We start from the raw sequence: 20,855 nt of genomic DNA, 5'->3' as shown, positions 1-20,855 counted from the left end.
AGGTACCACAGTTGACAGTGCACAGGCACCCTCATAGATATCATCCTGACCAACCTGCCCTCTAAATATACCTCTGCTGTCTTCAACCAGGATCTCAGCGATCACTGCCTCATTGCCTGTGTCCGTAATGGGTCCGCGGTCAAACGACCACCCCTCATCACTGTCAAACGCTTCCTAAAATATACTGCTCAAAAAAATAAAGGGAACACTTAAACAACACAATGTAACTCCAAGTCAATCACACTTCTGTGAAATCAAACTGTCCACTTAGGAAGCAACACTGATTGACAATACATTTCACATGCTGTTGTGCAAATGGAATAGACAACAGGTGGAAATTATAGGCAATAAGCAAGACACCCCCAATAAAGGAGTGGTTCTGCAGGTGGAGACCACAGACCACTTCTCAGTTCCTATGCTTCCTGGCTGATGTTTTGGTCACTTTTGAATGCTGGCGGTGCTTTCACTCTAGTGGTAGCATGAGACGGAGTCTACAACCCACACAAGTGGCTCAGGTAGTGCAGCTCATCCAGGATGGCACATCAATGCGAGCTGTGGCAAGAAGGTTTGCTGTGTCTGTCAGCGTAGTGTCCAGAGCATGGAGGCGCTACCAGGAGACAGGCCAGTACATCAGGAGACGTGGAGGAGGCCGTAGGAGGGCAACAACCCAGCAGCAGGACCGCTACCTCCGCCTTTGTGCAAGGAGGAGCAGGAGGAGCACTGCCAGAGCCCTGCAAAATGACCTCCAGCAGGCCACAAATGTGCATGTGTCTGCTCAAACTGTCAGAAACAGACTCCATGAGGGTGGTATGAGGGCCCGACGTCCACAGGTGGGGGTTGTGCTTACAGCCCAACACCGTGCAGGACGTTTGGCATTTGCCAGAGAACACCAAGATTGGCAAATTCGCCACTGGCGCCCTGTGCTCTTCACAGATGAAAGCAGGTTCACACTGAGCATGTGACAGACGTGACAGAGTCTGGAGACGCCGTGGAGAATGTTCTGCTGCCTGCAACATCCTCCAGCATGACCGGTTTGGCGGTGGGTCAGTCATGGTGTGGGGTGGCATTTCTTTGGGGGGCCGCACAGCCCTCCATGTGCTCGCCAGAGGTAGCCTGACTGCCATTAGGTACCGAGATGAGATCCTCAGACACCTTGTGAGACCATATGCTGGTGCGGTTGGCCCTGGGTTCCTCCTAATGCAAGACAATGCTAGACCTCATGTGGCTGGAGTGTGTCAGCAGTTCCTGCAAGAGGAAGGCATTGATGCTATGGACTGGCCCGCCCGTTCCCCAGACCTGAATCCAATTGAGCACATCTGGGACATCATGTCTCGCTCCATCCACCAACGCCACGTTGCACCACAGACTGTCCAGGAGTTGGCGGATGCTTTAGTCCAGGTCTGGGAGGAGATCCCTCAGGAGACCATCCGCCACCTCATCAGGAGCATGCCCAGGTGTTGTAGGGAGGTCATACAGGCACGTGGAGGCCACACACACACTACTGAGCCTCATTTTGACTTGTTTTAATGACATTACATCAAAGTTGGATCAGCCTGTAGTGTGGTTTTCCACTTTAATTTTGAGTGTGACTCCAAATCCAGACCTCCATGGGTTGATAAATTGGATTTCCATTGATTATTTTTGTGTGATTTTGTTGTCAGCACATTCAACTATGTAAAGAAAAAAGTATTTAATAAGATTATTTATTTCATTCAGATCTATAATGTGTTGTTTAAGTGTTCCCTTTATTTTTTTGAGCAGTGTACTTCAGCAAGCAGGCCTTTTTAATCAACCTGGCCCGGGTATCCTGGAAGGATATTGACATTAAGTCAGTAGAGGATGCCTGGTTATTCTTTCAAAGTGCTTTCCTCACCATCTAAAATAAGCATGCCCTATTCAAAAAATGTAGAACTAACAACAGGTTAGTTGGCAGCCCTTAGTTCACTCCAGACCTGACTGCACTTGATCAGCACAAAAACATCCTGTGGCGTACTGCATTAGCATCAAATAGCCCCCGCGTAATGCAACTTTTCAGGGAAGTTAGGAAACAATATACACAGGCAGTGAGGAAAGCAAAGGCTAGCTTTTTCAAACAGAAATTTGCATCCTGTAGCATAAACTCCAAAAAGTTCTGGGACACTGTAAAGCTTCCGGTGCCGACAGAGATGGCCGGCTCGCTTTGCGTTCCTAGGAAACTATGCAGTATTTAGTTTTTTTACGTATTATTTCTTACATTGTTACCCCAGGAAATCTTAAGTTTTATTACATACAGCCGGGAGGAACTATTGGATATAAGAGCAACGTCAAATAACCAACATTACGACTTTCCCGAAGCGGATCCTCTATTTGCTCCACCACCCAGGACAATGGATCGGATCCCAGCCGGCAACCCAAAACAACGGCGCCGCAGAAGGGGCAGGCGGAGCGGTCTTCTTGTCAAGCCGAATCTTGACCCAGAAATTATAAAAAACTATCGGCCTATATCGAATCTTCCATTCCTCTCAAAAATTGTAGAAAAAGTTGTTGCGCAGCAACTCACTGCCTTCCTGAAGACAAACAATGTATACGAAACGCTTCAGTCTGGTTTTAGACCCCATCATAGCACTGAGACTGCACTTGTGAAGGTGGTAAATGACCTTTTAATGATGTCAGACCGAGGCTCTGCATCTGTCCTCATGCTCCTAGATCTTAGTGCCGCTTTTGATACCATCGATCACCACATTCTTTTGGAGAGATTGGAAACCCAAATTGGTCTACATGGACAAGTTCTGGCCTGGTTTAGATCTTATCTGTCGGAAAGATATCAGTTTGTCTCTGTGAATGGTTCGTCCTCTGACAAATCAATTGTAAATTTCGGTGTTCCTCAAGGTTCCGTTCTAGGACCACTATTGTTTTCACTATATATTTTACCTCTTGGGGATGTCATTCGAAAACATAATGTTAAATTTCACTGCTATGCGGACGACACACAGCTGTACATTTCAATGAAACATGGTGAAGCCCCAAAATTGCCCTCGCTAGAAGCCTGTGTTTCAGACATAAGGAAGTGGATGGCTGCAAATTTTCTACTTTTAAAACTCGGACAAAACAGAGATGCTTGTCCTAGGTCCCAAGAAACAAAAGAGATCTTCTGTTGAATCTGACAATTAATCTGGATGGTTGTACAGTCGTCTCAAATAAAACTGTGAAGGACCTCGGCGTTACTCTGGACCCTGATCTCTCTTTTGAAGAACATATCAAGACTGCTTCAAGGACAGCTTTTTTCCATCTACGTAACATTGCAAAAATCAGAAACTTTCTGTCCAAAAATTACGCAGAAAAATTAATCCATGCTTTTGTTACTTCTAGGCTCGACTACTGCAATGCTCTACTTCCCGGCTACCCGGATAAAGCACTAAACAAACTTCAGTTAGTGCGAAATACGGCTGCTAGAATCCTGACTAGAACCAAAAAATTTGATCATATTACTCCGGTGCTAGCCTCCCTACACTGGCTTCCTGTTAAGGCAAGGGCTGATTTCAAGGTTTTACTGCTAACCTACAAAGCATTACATGGGCTTGCTCCTACCTATCTTTCCGATTTGGTCCTGCCGTACATACCTACACGTACGCTACGGTCACAAGACGCAGGCCTCCTAATTGTCCCTAGAATTTCTAAGCAAACGGCTGGAGGTAGGGCTTTCTCCTATAGAGCTCCATTTTTATGGAATGGTCTGCCTACCCATGTGAGAGACGCAGACTCAGTCTCAACCTTTAAGTCTTTACTGAAGACTTATCTCTTCAGTAGGTCCTATGATTAAGTATAGTCTGGCCCAGGAGTGTGAAGGTGAACGGAAAGGCTGGAGCAACGAACCGCCCTTGCTGTCTCTGCCTTGTCGGTTCCCCTCTTCCCACTGGGATTCTCTGCCTCTAACCCTTTTACAGGGGCTGAGTCACTGACTTACTGGTGTTCTTCCATGCCGTCCATGGGAGGGGTGCGTCACTTGAGTAGGTTGAGCCACTGACGTGGTCTTCCTGTCTGGGTTGGCGCCCCCCCTTGGGTTGTGCCGTGGGGGAGATCTTTGTGGGCTATACTCGGCCTTGTCTTCGGACGGTAAGTTGGTGGTTGTAGATATCCCTCTAGTGGTGTGGGGGCTGTGCTTTGGCAAAGTGGGTGGGGTTATATCCTGCCTGTTTGGCCCTGTCCGGGGGTATCATCGGATGGGGCCACAGTGTCTCCTGATCCCTCCTGTCTCAGCCTCCAGTATTTATGCTGCAGTAGTTTATGTGTCGGGGGGCTAGGGTCAGTCTGTTACATCTGGAGTATTCTCTTGTCTTATCCGGTGTCCTGTGTGAATGTAAATATGCTCTCTCTAATTCTCTCTTTCTTTCTTTATCTCGGAGGACCTGAGCCCTAGGACCATGCCTCAGGACTACCTGGCATGATGACTCCTTGCTGTCCCCAGTCCACCTGGCCATGCTGCTGCTCCAGTTTCAACTGTTCTGCCTGCGGCTACGGAACCCTGACCTGTTCACCGGACGTGCTTGTTGCACCCTCGACAATTACTATGATTATTATTATTTGACCATGCTGGTCATTTACGAACATTTTAACATCTTGACCATGTTCTGTTATAATATCCACCCGGCACAGCCAGAAGAGGACTGGCCACCCCTCATAGCCTGGTTCCTCTCTAGGTTTCTTCCTAGGTTTTTGGCCTTTCTCAGGAGTTTTTCCTAGGGAGTTTTTCCCAGCCACCGTGCTTCTTTCACATGCATTGCTTGCCGTTTGGGGTTTTAGGCTGGTTTCTGTACAGCACTTTGAGATTTCAGCTGATGTACGAAGGGCTATATAAATAAATTTGATTTGATTTGATTTGATTCTGGTCAGGCTCCGTAGACGGCACATCGCACACCACTCCCGAGCATACTACTCGCCAATATCCAGTCTCTTGACAACAAGGTAGATGAAATCCGAGCAAGGTTTGCCTTCCAGAGAGACATCAGAGATTGTAACGTTCTTTGTTTCACGGAAACATGGCTCACTCGGGATACGTTATCAGAGTTGGTACAGCCACCTGGTTTCTTCACGCATCACGCCAACAGAAACAAACATCTCTCTGGTAAGAAGAAGGGCGGGGGTGTGTGCTGTGTGATCATAACATACAGGAACTCAAGTGCTTTTGTTCACCTGACCTAGAATTCCTTACAATCAAATACCGACCGCATTATCTACCAAGAGAATTCTCTTCGATTATAATCACAGTCGTTTATATCCCCCCAAGCAGACATATCGACGGCCCTGAAAGAACTTCATTGGACTATGTAAACTGGAAACCACATATCCTGAGGCTGCATTTATTGTAGCTGGGGATTTTAACATGGCTAATCTGAAAACAAAGGCTCCCTAAATTTTTATCAGCATATCGAAAGCGCTACCTGGGCTGGCAAAACCCTGGATCATTGTTATTCTATCTTCTGCGACGCATACAAAGCCCTCCCCCGCCCTCCTTTCGGAAAATCTGACCACGACTCCATTTTATTGCTCCCAGCCTATAGACAGAAACTAAAACAGGAAACGCCCGTGCTCAGGTCTGTTCAACGCTGGTGCGACCAATCGGATTCCACGCTTCAAGATTGCTTCGATCACGTGGACTGGGATATGTTCTGCATTGCGTCTGACAATAACATTGATGAATACGCTAATTCGGTGAGCGAGTTTATTAGCAAGCGCATCGGTGATGTTGTATCCACAGCGTCTATTAAAACCTTCCCCAACCAGAAACCGTGGATTGATGGCAGTATTCGCGCATAACTGAAAGCGCAAACCACTGCTTTTGAATCAGGGCAAGGCGACTGAAAACATGACCGAATACAAACAGTGTAGCTATTCCCTCTGCAAGGAAATCAAACGAGCTAAACGTCAGTATAGAGGCAAAGTAGAGTCGCAATTAAACGGCTCAGACACGAGAGGTATGTGGCAGGGTCAATCACAGAATACAAAAAGAAAACCAGTCCCGTCGCAGACCACGATGTCTTGCTCCCAGACAAACTAAACAACTTCTTTGCTCGCTTCGAGGACAATACAGTGCCACCGACACAGCCCGGTACCAAAACCTGCGGGATCTCCTTCACTGCAGCCAACGTGAGTAAAACATTAAATGTGTTAACCCTCGCAAGGCTACCAGCTGAGACGGCATCCCTAGCCACGTCCTCAGAGCATGCGCAGACCAGCTGGCTGGTGTGTTTACGGACATATTCAATCAACCCTTATCCCAGTCTGCTGTTCCCACATGCTTCAAGGGGGCCACCATTGTTCCTGTTCCCAAGAAAGCTAGGTAACTGAGCTAAATGATTATCATGAAGTGCTTTGAGAGACTAGTCAAGGACCATATCACCTCCACCCTACCTGACACCCTAGACCTACTCCAACTTGCTTATCGCCCCAATAGGTCCACAGACGACGCAATCGCAATCACACTGCCCTAACCCATCTGGACAAGAGGAATACCTATGTAAGAATGCTGTTCATCGACTACAGCTCATCATTTAACACCATAGTACCCTCCAAACTCGTCATTAAGCTCGAGACCCTGGGTCTCGACCCCGCCCCGTGCAACTGGGTTCTGGACTTCCTGACGGGCCGCCCCCAGGTGGTGAGGGTAGGAAACAATATCTCCCCCTGCGCTGATCCTCAACACTGGAGCCCCACAAGGGTGCGTTCTCAGCCCTCTCCTGTACTCCCTGTTCACCCATGACTGCGTGGCCATGCACGCCTCCAACTCAATCATCAAGTTTGCAGACGACACTGCAGTGGTAGGCTTGATTACCAACAACGACAAGACGGCCTACAGGGAGGAGGTGAGGGCCCTCGGAGTGTGGTGTCAGGAAAATAACCTCACACTCAATGTCAACAAAACAAAGGAGATGATCGTGGACTTTAGGAAACAGCCCCCTAGCCACATCGACGGGAAAGTAGTGGAGAAGGCGGAAAGTTTTAAGTTCCTCGGCGTACACATCACGGACAAACTGAAATGGTCCACCCACACAGACAGCGTGGTGAAGAAAGCGCAGCAGCGCCTCTTCAACCTCAGGAGGCTGAAGAAATTCGGCTTGTCACCAAAAACACTCAAACTTTTACAGATGCACAATCGAGAGCATCCTGTCAGGCTGTATCACCGCCTGGTACGGCAACTGCTACGCCCATAACCAGAAGGCTCTCCAGAGGGTAGTGAGGTCTGCACAACGCATCACCGGGGGCAAACTACCTGCCCTCCAGGACACCTACACCACCCGATGTCACAGTTTGTGTCGCATTGCTTTGCTTGATCTTGGCCAGGTCGCAGTTGTAAATGAGAACTTGATCTCAACTGGCCTACCTGGTTAAATAAAAGGTGGGAAAAAAATGTCAGCGCAAAAACCAAGCCATGAGGTCGAAGGAATTGTCCTTAGAGCTTCGAGACAGGATTGTGTCCACGCACAGCTCTGGGGAAGGGTACCAAAACATTTCTGCAGTAATGAAGGTCCATAAGAACACCAGTGGGCTCTATCATTCTTAAATTGAAGAAGTTTAGAACCACCAAGAGTCTTCCTAGAGCTGGCCGCCTGGCCAAACTGAGCAATCGGGGAAGAAGGGCCTTGGTCAGGGAGGTGACCAAGAACCCGATGGTCACTCTGGAGCTCTGTCAGAGTTCCTCTGTGGAGATGTGAGAACCTTCCAGAGGGCAACCATCTCTGCAGCACCACCAATCAGGCCTTTATGGTAGATTGGCCAGACGGAAGCCACTGCTCAGTAAAAGGAACATAACAGCCTGCTTGGAGTTTGCCAAAAGGCACCTAAAAGACTCTCAGACCATGAGAAACAAGATTATTTGGTCTGATGAAACCAAGATTGAGCTCTTTGGCCTGAATGCCAAGCATCACGTCTGGAGAAAACCCGGCACCATCCCTACAGTGAAGGACGATGGTGGCAGCATCATGCTGTGGGGATGTTTTTCAGCGGCAGGGACTGGGAGATTAGTCAGGATCGAGGGAAAGATGAACGGAGCAAAGTACAAAAGAGATCCTTGATGAAAACCTGCTCCAGAGCGCTCAGGACCTCAGACTGGGGCAAAGGTTCACCTTCCAATAGGACACCAACCCTAAGCACACAGCCAAGACAACATAGGAGTGGCTTCGGGACAAGTCTCAATGTCCTTGAGCGGCCCAGCCAGAGCCCGGACTTGAACCCGATCAAACATCTCTGGAGAGACCTGAAAATAGCTGTTCAGCGACGCTCCCCATCCAACCTGACAGGATCTGCAGTGAAGAATGGGAGAAACTCCCCAAATACAGGTGCCAAGCTTGTAGCATCACACCCAATAAGACTCGAGACTGTAAATGCTGACAAAGGTGCTTCAATCAAGTACTGAGTAAAGGGTGTGAATACTTATGTAAATGTGGTATCATTTTATCCGTTTTTTATACATTTGTAAACATTATTAAAAACCTGTTTTTGCTTTGTCATTATGGGGTATTGTGTGTAGATGGATAAAAAAAAAACTTTATCAATTTTAGAATAAGGCTGTAATGTAACAAAACATGGAAAAAGTCAAGGGGTCTGAATACTTTCTGAATTCACTGTAGAAGGTCCTGTTAACTGCTCAGCAAGGAAGTGCGCACTTCCTTGGACATCATTTGAAGAAAATATTATTTTATTTTATTCAGCTATGTTCAATTATATTATTCATACTATAAAACAAGAAAAAAAATTATGCCACGGAATTCTGAGCAAATCTTGTCTGCTAAACGAACTAGTGTAGCCCACAGCAATATGTCATATTAGTTCCTAACAAAGAAAACTCAGAGTATGATATTATGTTCTTCAAAAATATTACTATATTTTCTTCATATGCTTCTTTAGACCTGTCTAAAATAAAATTGATCTATTGTGATGGTGTAGGCTATATTAAAAGTTAGACTTTTTTAAATGTAGATGTTCCAAAGGGCTGCTTTGGTGGCTTGTAGGCTATGCGTGTCCATGCGCCAGGAGATGATAAATGTGTTTATGTTAATTAACGGTTAATTACTATGAGACTGGCAGTTATTTGCTTGACAATGACAGTGACAAAATTTCATGACCGCCACAGCCCTATCCGATACCAATATAAAGGTAAAAGGCCAATAACGGCAATAATATTGGTGAATCTATATATCGGTCGGGCTATACATAAAAGCCAAAAAGATGCAGCCAAAAAGTGGCGACAAGGACAGAAGGACACTTGTATGTACTGGAAGGTGAGTGAGACAGCAAAACTACAATCCCCCTAACCAACCGACCACTGACACTCGCGTGGCATGGAAAAACACAGCCTCACACACACCTTGAGCTAGCGGCACCATGAGTAGGTTCAGCACTCCTCCCCAGTCCAGAGGCATGGCAGACAGAGATAAGGCTGTAACTGTCCCAGCTCAACATGCTCAGCAGGTAAGCCCAATGTCACTTCACTCATCCTGCGAACTGGTGTTCCATATTAGTAATGCTTCTTGTCTGACCCTACTGGATTGACCTTTGACCCTGTCATCTCATAATATTGCTTGATCGCACACTAAGGGTAGTCTTAACAAGGAGAACTGTGTGGATCTTAACAGATCATCTAACACCTTGTGGTATAAAATGCTTATGAGGAGACAATCTTCCTCACCTGAATAAGATATTAGAATTGACGTCAGCAGCTATATTTTACCTGAGGCATAACAGACTGATATGCTGTTACTGCATGTGACAAAGACAAATTCATCAATTTTCAAATCAAATGTTATTTGTCACATGCGCTGAATACAACAGGTGTATTACTGTTTACTTACACGCCCTTAACCAACAATGCAGTTTTAAGAGTCTCTGACACCGCCTGGTATAGAGGTCCTGGATTGCAGGAAGTTTGGCCCCAGTGATATACTGGGCCGTACGCCCTACCCTCTGTAGTGCCTTGCGGTCGGAGGCCGAGCAGTTGCCATACCAGGCGGTGATGCAACCAGTTAGGATGCTCTCGATGATGCAGCTGTAGAACATTTTGAGGATCTGAGGACCCATGGCAAATATTTTCAGTCTCCTGAGGGGGAATAGGCATTGTCGTGTCCTCTTCACAACCTTCATGGTGTGTTTGGACCATGATAGTTTGTTGGTGATGCAGACACCAAGGAACTTGAAGCTCTCAACTTGCTCCACCACAGCCCTGTTGATGAGAATGGGGGTGTGCTCGGCCATCCTTTTCCTGTAGTCCACAATCATCTCCTTTGTCTTGATCACGTTGAGGGAGAGGTTGTTGTCCTGGCACCACACTTCCAGGTCTTGGACCTCCTCCCTATAGGCCGTCTCATCGTTGTCAGTGATCAGACCTACCACCGCTGTGTCGTCGGTAAACTTAATGATGGTGTTGGAGTCGTGCAGTCATGGGTGAACAGGGAGTACAGCAGCGCATGCACGGAGTACAAGTCCTGGTAAACCACTGGCCCTTCGGCCTTGTGAATGTTGACCTGTGTAAAGGTCTTACTCACGTCGGCTACCGCAAGCATGATCACACAGCTAGTATAGAGCTTCAGTGTTGCTTGCCTCGAAGCACGCATAGAGGTAATTTAGCTCATCTGGTAGGCTTGTGTCACTGGGCATTTCACGGCTGGGCTTCCCTTTTTAGTCCGCAATAGTTTGCAAGACCTGCCAGATCCAACGTGCGTTGGAGCTGGTGTAGTAGGACTCAATCTTAGTCCTGTATTTACGCTTTGCCAGTTTGATGATTCGTCTGAGGGCATAGCAGGATTTCTTATATGCATCTGGGTTAGAGTCCTGCTCCTTGAAAGCGGCAGCTCCACCCTTTAGCTCAGTGAGGATGTTGCCAGAAATCCATGGCTTCTGGTTGGGGTATGTACGGTCAGTCACTGAGGACAACGTCATCAGTGCACTAATTGATGAAGCCAGTGACTGATGTGATGTACTCCTCAATGCCATCGGATGAGTCCCGGAACATATTCCAGTCTGTGCTAGCAAATAAGTCCTGCAGCTTTGCATCTGCGTCATCTGACCACTTCCGTATTGTGCGTGTCACTGGTACTTCCTGCTTTCGTTTTTTCTTATAAGCAGGAATCAGGAGGATAGAATTATGCCAAATGGAGGGTGAGGGAGAGCTTTGTACGCGTCTCAGTGGGTGGAGTAAAGGTGGTCTAGAGTTGTTTTCTTCTTGTTGCACATGTAACATGCTGGTAGAAATGAGGTAAAATGTATTTAAGTTTCCCTGCATTAAAGTCCCAGCCACTAGGAGAGCTGCCTCTGGATGAGCATTTTCTTGTTTGCTTATACAGTTTTATACAGCTTGTTGAGAGTGGTCTTAGTGCCAGCATCGGTTTGTGGTGGTAAATAGACAGCTATGAAAAATATAGATGAAAACTCTTGGTCAATAGTGTGGTCTACAGCTTATCATGAGATACTCTAAGTGAGGCGAGCAAAACCTTGATACTTCCTTAACATTTGATTTCGCACACCAGCTGTTATTGACAAATAGACACAGACCCCCACCCCTTGTCTTACTGGAGGAAGCGGTTCTGTCTTGCCGATGCACGGAAAAACAAGCCAACTTCATATTATCCATGTCGTCGTTCAGACACGACTCGGTGAAACATAAGATAATCAAAGAAAACAAATCTTTGTCCAGTTCGAGGAGAGTAATCACTGTTCTGATATCCAGAAGCTCTTTTCGGTCATAAGAGACAATGGCAGAAACTTTATGTACAAAATAAGTTACAAACAACACCAAAAAACACAATTGGTGAGCAGCCCATAAAACGTCAGCCATCTCCTCTGGCACCATTCTTCTACATTTGCAGAGAAAATTCATAGGCCTGGTTGGTCTATAATGTAGGATAGCACCTATACTGTGGTCTCTAGAAGAAAAGGACAACAGGACTGGGAAAGGTTTACCTGCTGCGAGGGCAGCTTTACCCTCGCCTTTCTCCTGTTTGGAGCGGAATGAGTCTCTGGTTCTCTCCTCAGCACGCTGCCTCTCCTTCTCCCTCTTCCTGGCCTCCAGGGCCTTCATACTCATCTGCAGCTGGCTGGTGTACTTCTCATGCTAATAAACACAAAAAGGAAAAACAGGAAATGAAAAAGCCCCTACCGGACCATCACTCACATTCATAGATGACATGTACGGTGCATTCGGAAAGTAATCAGACCCCTTGACTTTTTCCCCATTTTGTTACACTATTCTAAAATGGATTAAGTTTTTTCCCCTCATGAATCTACACACAATACCCCATAACGACAAAGCAAAAACAGGATTTTAGATTTTTTTTTAAGTATTCAGACCTTTCACTCAGTACTTTGTTGAAGTACCTTTGGCAGCGATTACAGCCTCAAGTCTTCTTTGGTATGAAGCCGCAAGCTTGGCACACCTGTATTTGTGGAGTTTCTACCATTCTTCTCTGCAGATCCTCTCAAGCTCTGTCAGGTTGGATGGGGAGAATCACTACACGTTTTATTTTCAGGTCTCTCCAGAGACATTACATCGGGTTCAAGTCCGGGCTCTGGCTGGGCCACTCAAGGACATTCAGAGACTTGTCCCGAAGCCACTCCTGCTTTGTCTTGGATTGTGTTCTTAGGGTCGTTGTCCTGTTGGAAGGGGAACCTTCATCCCAGTCTGAGATCCTGAGGGGTCTGGAGCAGGTTTTCATCATGGATCTCTCTGTACTTTGCGCCGTTCATCTTCCCCTCAAACCTGACTATTCTCCCAGCCCCTGCCGCTGAAAAACATCCCCACAGCATGATGCTGCCACCACGCTTCACCGTAGGGGTGGTGCTGGGGTTCCTCCAGATGTGACGCTTGGCATTCAGGTCAAAGAGTTCAATTTTGGTTTCATCAGACCAGAGAATCTTGTTTCTCATGGTCTGAGAGTCCTTTAGGAGCCTTTTGGCAAACTCCAAGCGGACTGTCATGTGCCTTTTACTGAGGAGTGGCTTCCGTCTGGCCGCTCTACCATAAAGGCCTGAACCATCTCTGCGGCCTGAGTGCTGCAGAGATGGTTCCAAACTTCTCCCCTATTCTTAAATGGAAGAAGGCCACTGCGTTCTTGGGGACCTTCAATGCTGCAGACATGTTTTGATACTCTTCACGAGATCGGTGCCTTGACAAAATCCTGTCTTGGAGCTCTATGGACAATTCCTTCGACCTCACGTCTAGGTTTTTGCTCTGACATGCACTGTCAACTGTGGGACCCTTATATAGACAGGTGTGCGCTTTTCCAAATCATGTCCAATCAATTGAATTTACCACAAGTGGACTCCAATCAAGTTGTAGAAACATCTCAAGGATGATCAATGGAAACAGGATGCACCTGAGCTCAATTTTGAGTATCATAGCAAAGGGTCTGAGGGTTTTCGCTTTGTCATTATGGGGTAGTGTGTGTAGATTGATAAGGGGGAAAAAAATATTTTATCCATTTTAGAATAAGACTGTAACGTAACAAAATGTGGGAAAAGTCAATGGGTCTGAATACTTTCCGAATGCACTGTACATGTGGAAGTTCTCACTTACTTTGAGAGCCTCCTCTGGCACCTTGTGTTGACTCCTCTCCAGGATGTACACATGAGAATGTGAAAGCAGAGTTAAGGAAAGCATATTCAAACTGGAGCCATTGGGTTAGAATAATACATGTCACTGACACTTGCCATTTTGGGAAATGATTAGCCTGTGCAGTCCTTGAAGCTCTAACTTTCTGAGAACTCAAGACATGTGACATGTAGCATGCATGGTAAGTTCTGGTAACGCATACTAAACGTCTACCTTTAAGCAGCTTTTGTCCCAGTTATCGAAACTCATTTTCACTATTCATGTTTTTCAGCTCAGAGGTTCAAGGGTCCAAAAGATTTTCAGTCCAGAGTGGGACATAATCCAAAACCCCTGACTCAAACCACAGGGAATTAACATGTTGGGAGAGTTGTGCACAAACCACAGAGGGAAAAGAAAATGAATGTTTTAAATTCCTTTCTACCAGCAAGTATAGACCAAAGCTTTATGGAATTCAATTGTTTGTAAGAAACTAGCACAGAGAGCACTTAAGAGGTTGAAAAGAACACATCCTTCTGATCCAATCAAGAAAATCCCCAAACAATGAAGAATCAATAAAACAATGAAAGAATTACAATCATTATCAGATAATCAAAAGGATATCATATCCAAAGCGGATGACATCAGAGAGCTTCAGGGTGATGTAAGTCTGGTCTGGGATTCTCAGATCATTCACAAAAGTCTGGGGAGAAAAGAGATACAACAGTTTGTTTTGGTGTGTTTACATTGTAAGCGTCAGAAAAATCTAGACAGTAATTATTTGCTTTCACAACAATCATGATTAGTTCAATACCATTGGAATAAAAACAGATACTGACGATGAGAGTTAGTTGTAACACTGGTAACAGGTCATTCAATTGCACACACAGCCCCTGGGGTTTTCCTAGCTAGGTGCTGCTTAGCAGTTGCCTGTGAGTGAAATTTAAGCTACCCTACCTGTAAATTAAGGCATTAACGAGATTATGCAGTTATGTAATGGCCATCTGCCCTGAGTAGGCTGAGGAAGGCAGTCAGGGGACAGGTGGGTAGAGAGCAGGCTGACACGGAAAGCACTCACACACCAGCAAAAGCTACATGACTTAATTACATTACACAATCTAAGTTAAACCCACAATCCAGAAGTATAGATACTGTATCGCTTAGTGGAAGGTTATAGCCTAACAGTGGTTAAAACAATGTACTGTAAAAGGGCTCACCACTATAAGTAGACTAAATAAAGAGAATTGTCAAAGGAAACAGCCATGATACATTTCAGTAACAAGTCTCTGATGTTAAGTTCTGTTCTGTTTAGAGTTGGCTGCTCCAACTGCTGGTGCCAAGAGAAACACTACAGTGAAACAAAGGACAGTCTTTCGCTCTCCTCAGTCCTGTGCTTGGCTGGAACAGTGCAATGAAGTGGCAATAGTACGGGGGAAGGTGTCCGGGGGAAGGGGAGAGAGGGAGAAAGGAACACCAGAGAAAAGGCCCAGGCCAGCAGAAAACACAGTGCTCATTACTGCTCTAGCAACTGTCCCTGGCACTGAGAGAGGGCTCTTTTGTACTAAAGCCTGAGGGACTGGTAGTGGTGCTCTGGACCCTCCAGAGAGGGCTGTGGCTGGCTGGATCCTTTATTCAACCTGTATGCAGGGGACATGAGACTTACCCCGTTCAGGCTGCCCAGGTCCTTCACCATGTGCTCGTCTGTGGCTGGGTCGTAGTTGACGACAGCGTGCTGCTTGTCCACACTGCGCGACTGTAAAGCAACAGAGAACATACCTGAGCATCTCATACTGATGGGCAATGGCTAAGAAACTTCAGACTGGATACTGTCATGAGTATAAGCAGTAAAACTAAATATCCACAATGAAGGCAACATGCATGTACAGTAGATCACCGTGCTCATAGTCAAACAGATAGGCCTTTGAGTTTGCTAACATTCTTGCAAATTATCCCTATTACTCCTAACCAATACAAGCCGGGTCATTATGGTACCCGCTGGTTGAAGACAACCCCAGTCTGACACTGAACAGGCAGAAAGAGCACTTTACACAACTCAACCAATCATCCTGGTCCTCAACAAGCCACCAGCCGGTAGGGCAGGAGGACAAGAAAGACAGCTCTACTGTAGTTCTGCTCATTAACGGGCAGAACAAAAGCGGTAATTAAGGCAGGCTGAGCCAATCGCTCGCTCTTCCATTCATTATCCACTCCAGGCCTCTTCTTCACCACAAAGACCATTCACCCACCTAACTCATTTGCAGAGTTATTACTGTTACTATCGTTCCTTCTTATTGTTGTCACATACTGCATGTTAACCACAGTGGCAGTCGGTGCCATTTAATATTAGGGAGGACACTTCATTTTCTTATGAGCATGGCCTTATTTCTATTACAGAATATTGGATGACGGTCATTCATTTTCCATTCACCCAGCTCAATGTAACATAGATAGGTTAAGGCTACTACATGATAATCACATTTTCCCTATACCCATCATCAGGTTGCTACAACCTAGCCTACAAATGAAAGTTTAACATTGGTGCACATGTCGAGAGACAAATTGGAGTAATCAGTAACGCATTCAATACCGCCTTGCACACTTGCCTGCATCTAGCTCATCTAGGGTGTAATCATTAGTCCAAAACAGTTGCAAAACTGTGTTTTGGAACCAAAACGAGTGTTTCTATTAGACAAATTCAGGTAGATGTCCTTCAGGGAGACCATTGCAAAACAGTGTATTTTAAAACTGTTATTTGGCGACGTGAATATATTTAGTATAGTTTTAACATTTCACTATTTTTCTGAAGTTCACAGAGTTGGATGGTCCTCCCCTTCCTCCTCTGAGGAGCCTCCACTGGTTTACCACTAATTTGGAGATTTGAGAGGCCCTGGCTTACGGAGTAGCTATTTTCCTGTCTCAATTAGCACTGGGCAAGGCAATGGCTAGTATGATTATCCTGGTTTGTTTGGTATTATCATCAACACTTTGAAAGCTCTACAGTATTGGGTAATTTCCATGTAAAAGGATCCATGAACACCAATGTGAAGTTCATTGGAGCATATCAAAATTGGGTGTTAAATGAAAGCAAAGATTATTTCATATATACACACACACACTTACAGTTTAAGTTTACATACACCTTAGCCAAATACGATTAAACTCAGGTTTTTCGCAATTCCTGACATTTAATCCTAGTAAAAATTCACTGTCTTAGGTCAGTTAGGGTCACCACTTTATTTTAAGAATGTGAAATGTCTGAATAATAGTAGAGAGAACAATTTATTTCAGCTTTTATTTCTTTCATCACATTCCCAGTGGGTCAGAAGTTTACACACACTCAATTAGTATTTGGTAGCATTGCCTTTCAATTGTTTAACTTGGGTCAAACGTTTTGGGTAGCCTTCCACAAGCTTCCCACAATAAGTTGGGTGAATTTTGGCCCATTCCTCCTGACAGAGCTGGTGTAACTGAGTCAGGTTTGTAGGCCTCCTTGCTCGCACACGCTTTTTCAGTTCTGCCCACAAATTTTCTACAGGATTGAGATCAGGGCTTTGTGATGGCCACTCCAATACCTTGACTTTGTTGTCCTTAAGCCATTTAAGACGGTTTTGGAGCAGTGGCTTCTTCCTGGCTGAGCAGCCTTTCAGGTTATGTCGATATAGGACTCGTTTTACTGTGGATATAGATACTTTTGTACCCGTTTCCTCCAAGGTCTTTTGCTGTTGTTCTGGGATTGATTTGCACTTTTCGCACCAAAGTACGTTCATCAACTAGGAGACAGAACGCGTCTCCTTCCTAAGCAGTATGACAGCTGCGTGGTCCCATGATTTTTATACTTGCGTACTATTGTTTGTACAGATGAATGTGGTACCTTCAGGCATTTGGAAATTGCTCCCAAGAATGAACCAGACTTGTGGAGGTCTACAATTTCTTTTCTGAGGTCTTTGCTGATTTCTTTTGATTTTCCCATGATGTCAAGGAAAGAGGCACTGAGTTTGAAGGTAAGCCTTGAAATACATCCACAGGTACGCCTGCGATTGGCTCAAATGATGTCAACTAGCCTATCAGAAGCTTCTAAAGCCATGACATTTTCTGGAATTTTCCAAGCTGTTTATTTTAAAGGCACAGTCAACTTAGTGTACGTAAACTTCTGACCGACTGGAATTGTGATACAGTGAATTATAAGTGAAATAATCTGTCTGTAAACAATTGTTGAAAGCTTACTGGTGTCATGCACAGAGTAGATGTCCTAACTGACTTTCCAAAACTATAGTTTGTTAACGAGAAATTTGTGGAGTGGTTGAAAAACGAGTTTTAATGACTCCAACCTAAGTGTATGTAAACTTCCGACTTCAACTGTATATATATAGAGAGATATTATTATAAAAAATGGTTTAAACCATTTTCCATCCTATAATTTAGGAAGACAAATGCTTTGATTTCTGGTCAAAGAGATGGAAAAGGGGTCTTAGAAAACATCTAGCAGAAAGTCTTAAAAATGTATTAGAAATACATCAAAACACATATTTTAGAGGGTGATGTCCCTAGACTTCAAAACAAATACTACAAACTGGCAGCTGCTTCCTGCTTCATATCTAAAAGGGTACGGATTCTACATAAACGCAACTTACCCTTTATAATTGAAGAAAGTGGAAATGATACAGGGCAGATGTACTTACTTCCATACAGAGTGGAGCATATGTAAAATAGCATTTGTATTTATTTATGTTCCTAACCCATATGACAAAGGTGTTCTCCCTTCTGTAACCAGAAGCCTGATCAATTTAAAATCGGATTATATGCTTATTATTGGAACTGACATGAATGCCATTATTGATGCTAAGCTAGATCGATCTGAACCGTCTCATAGCTCATCACAAGTGAATGTTTCCAGTGCACTTAATCAATTTCTTAAAGATCTTAATGACCATCGGAGACTTCAAAATCCCACAACTAAGGACTATACATGCTTTTCTGTTAGATTTAAGACTTTCTCGAGAATTTACTATGTTTCAACATCTACTGATATTACAGGTAACATGGAACTTAGAACGGCCTGTAATGTTTTTATATCTGATCATTCTTCTGTAAATTTCAAATCTTCCCAATGAAAAAATGTGCACTGAGATGAAGGTTTAACAATACTTCACTAGACAACTGACTTCCTTTTTCAGTTTAGATCCAACTTAAAATATTTTTTAGTAATAAATGATTACTCAGTGGAGGACTCAACTATGGTATGGTTAGCTGTAAAAGGTTTCATAAGCGTAAACACTACACATTTTTCCTTGCATTTCCAGAAATTAAGACTTCAGAAGATCAGTGAGTTGGAAAAATCATTGTAAAATGCAGGAAGACAACGACTCAGAGAGAGAAATTGGGATAAAAACAAGTAGACAAACTTAATGACCTGTTGCAACAGAGCAGAGGGTGTGACAAAAATACTGTTTAAGGGAGTAGGCCTAGCCTCTTACTGGCACTGCAGCTTAAACATGCTGAAACAAGATCATCAATACAGCTATTCAGATCCCCTATTAAAGGGACTGATATCTGATCCTACAGAAATAATTAACTTTTATAGCATATTAGTCAGTCAGATTTATACAGTTCTTCAAATAGCTTTGATGGTTCTGCTTGTCGGCGGTTCCTGGAGAACCTTACGTTGCCCAAACTTTCTCAGGAAGAAACCGTTTTAGAGGAACCGGTCACTTCATCTGAACTGAAAGCTGCTCTTTTAAATATGAAGACAGATAAAGCGCCTGGTATTGATGGAATACCTCCTGAACCCATTCTCAACTTTTGGGATGAGCTAGGATCAGTTATTATTGAATCGCCTAACATTGCTATTGAAAAAGGACAATTCCACAGAGATATCAACACAGCTACTATATCCCTAATCCCTAAGAAAGGAAAATAACTCACAAATTGGGCTAATTTTCATCCACTCAGTTTAATTGGAACAGAAATGAAGATGTACATTGCATTCGGAAAGTATTCAGACCGCTTGACTTCTTCCACAATTTATTACGTTACAACATTATTCTAACATTGATTAAATAGGTTTTTTCCCTCATCAATCTAAACACAATATCGCATTAGGGCAAAGCAAATACAGGTTTAGAAATGTTTGCAAATGTATTAAAAAAACAAATAAATGAAATATAACATTTACATAAGTATTCAGACCCTTCACTCAGTACTTTGTTGAAGCACCTTTGGTAGCGATTACAGCCTCGAGTCTTATTGGGTGTGACGCTACAAGCTTGGCACACGTGTATTTGGGGAGTTTCTCCCATTCTTCTCTGCAGGACCTCTCAAGCTCTGTCAGGTTCGAAGGTGGAGCATTGTTGCACAGCTATTTTCAGGTCTCTCCAGAGATGTTCAACTGGGTTCAAGTCCGGGCTCTGGCTGGGCCACTGAAGGATATTCAGAGACTTGTCCCAAAGCCAGTCCTGCTTTGTCTTGGCTGTGTGCTTAGGGTCGTTCTCCTGTTGGAAGGTGAACCTTTGCCCAAGTCTGAGGTCCTGAGCGCTCTGAAGCAGGTTTTCATCAAGGATCTCTCTGTACTTTGCGCCGTTCATCTTTCCCCTCGATCCTGACTAGTCTCCCAGTCCCTGCCGCTGAAAAACATCCCCAGAGCATGATGCTGCCACCACCATGCTTCACCGTAGGGATGGTGCCGGGTTTCCTCCAGACGTGATGCTTGGCATTCAGGCCAAAGAGTTCAATCTTGGTTTCATCAGACCAGAGAATCTTGTTTCTCGTGGTCTGAGAGTCTTTAGATACCTTTTGGCAAACTCCAAGCAGGCTGTCATGTGCCTTTTACTGAGCAGTTGCTTCCGTCTGGCCGCTCTACCATAAAGGCCTGATTGGTGGAGTGCTGCAGAGATGGTTGTCCTTCTGGAAGGTTCTCCCATCTCCACAGAGGAACTCTGGAGCTCTGTCAGAGTGACCATCGGATTCTTGGTCACTTCTCTGATCAAGGCCCTTCTCCCCCGATTGCTCAGTTTGCCCGGGCGGCCAGCTCTAGGAAGAGTCTTGGTGGTTCCATACTTCTATTTAAGAATCATGAAGGCCACTGTGTTCTTGGGGACCTTCAATGCTGCAGATATGTTTGGGTACATTTCCCCAGATCTGTGCCTCGACCCAAATCCTGTCTCGAAGCTCTACGGACAATTCCTTCGACCTCATGGCTTGGTTTTTGTTCTGACATGCACTGTCAACTGTGGGGCCTTATATATACACAGGTGTGTGCCTTTCCAAATAATGTCCAATCAATTGAATTTACTACAGATGAACTCCA

General features: G+C 44.8%; 1 protein-coding gene across 9 annotated transcripts in view; it reads right to left on the bottom strand.

Annotated features, from left to right (window-relative positions):
* The window catches only part of LOC115162387 (centrosomal protein of 170 kDa protein B), a 50,865-nt gene that overhangs the window by 18,649 nt on the left and 11,361 nt on the right, over positions 1-20,855 (bottom strand). For all 9 annotated transcript variants that reach the window (XM_029713650.1, XM_029713648.1, XM_029713641.1 and 6 more), the window contains exons 3-6: positions 15,216-15,305; positions 14,177-14,255; positions 13,541-13,599; positions 11,929-12,079 (exon numbers count right to left, since the gene is read on the bottom strand). In XM_029713650.1, coding sequence (XP_029569510.1) covers positions 11,929-12,079; positions 13,541-13,599; positions 14,177-14,255; positions 15,216-15,305 — 379 coding nt within the window. The remainder of the gene's footprint in view (positions 1-11,928; positions 12,080-13,540; positions 13,600-14,176; positions 14,256-15,215; positions 15,306-20,855) is intronic.

Source organism: Salmo trutta, chromosome 25, assembly GCF_901001165.1.
Source record: "Salmo trutta chromosome 25, fSalTru1.1, whole genome shotgun sequence".
NCBI classification, from domain to species: Eukaryota; Metazoa; Chordata; class Actinopteri; order Salmoniformes; family Salmonidae; genus Salmo; species Salmo trutta.
This window is presented reverse-complemented; position numbering and strand designations above follow the sequence as displayed.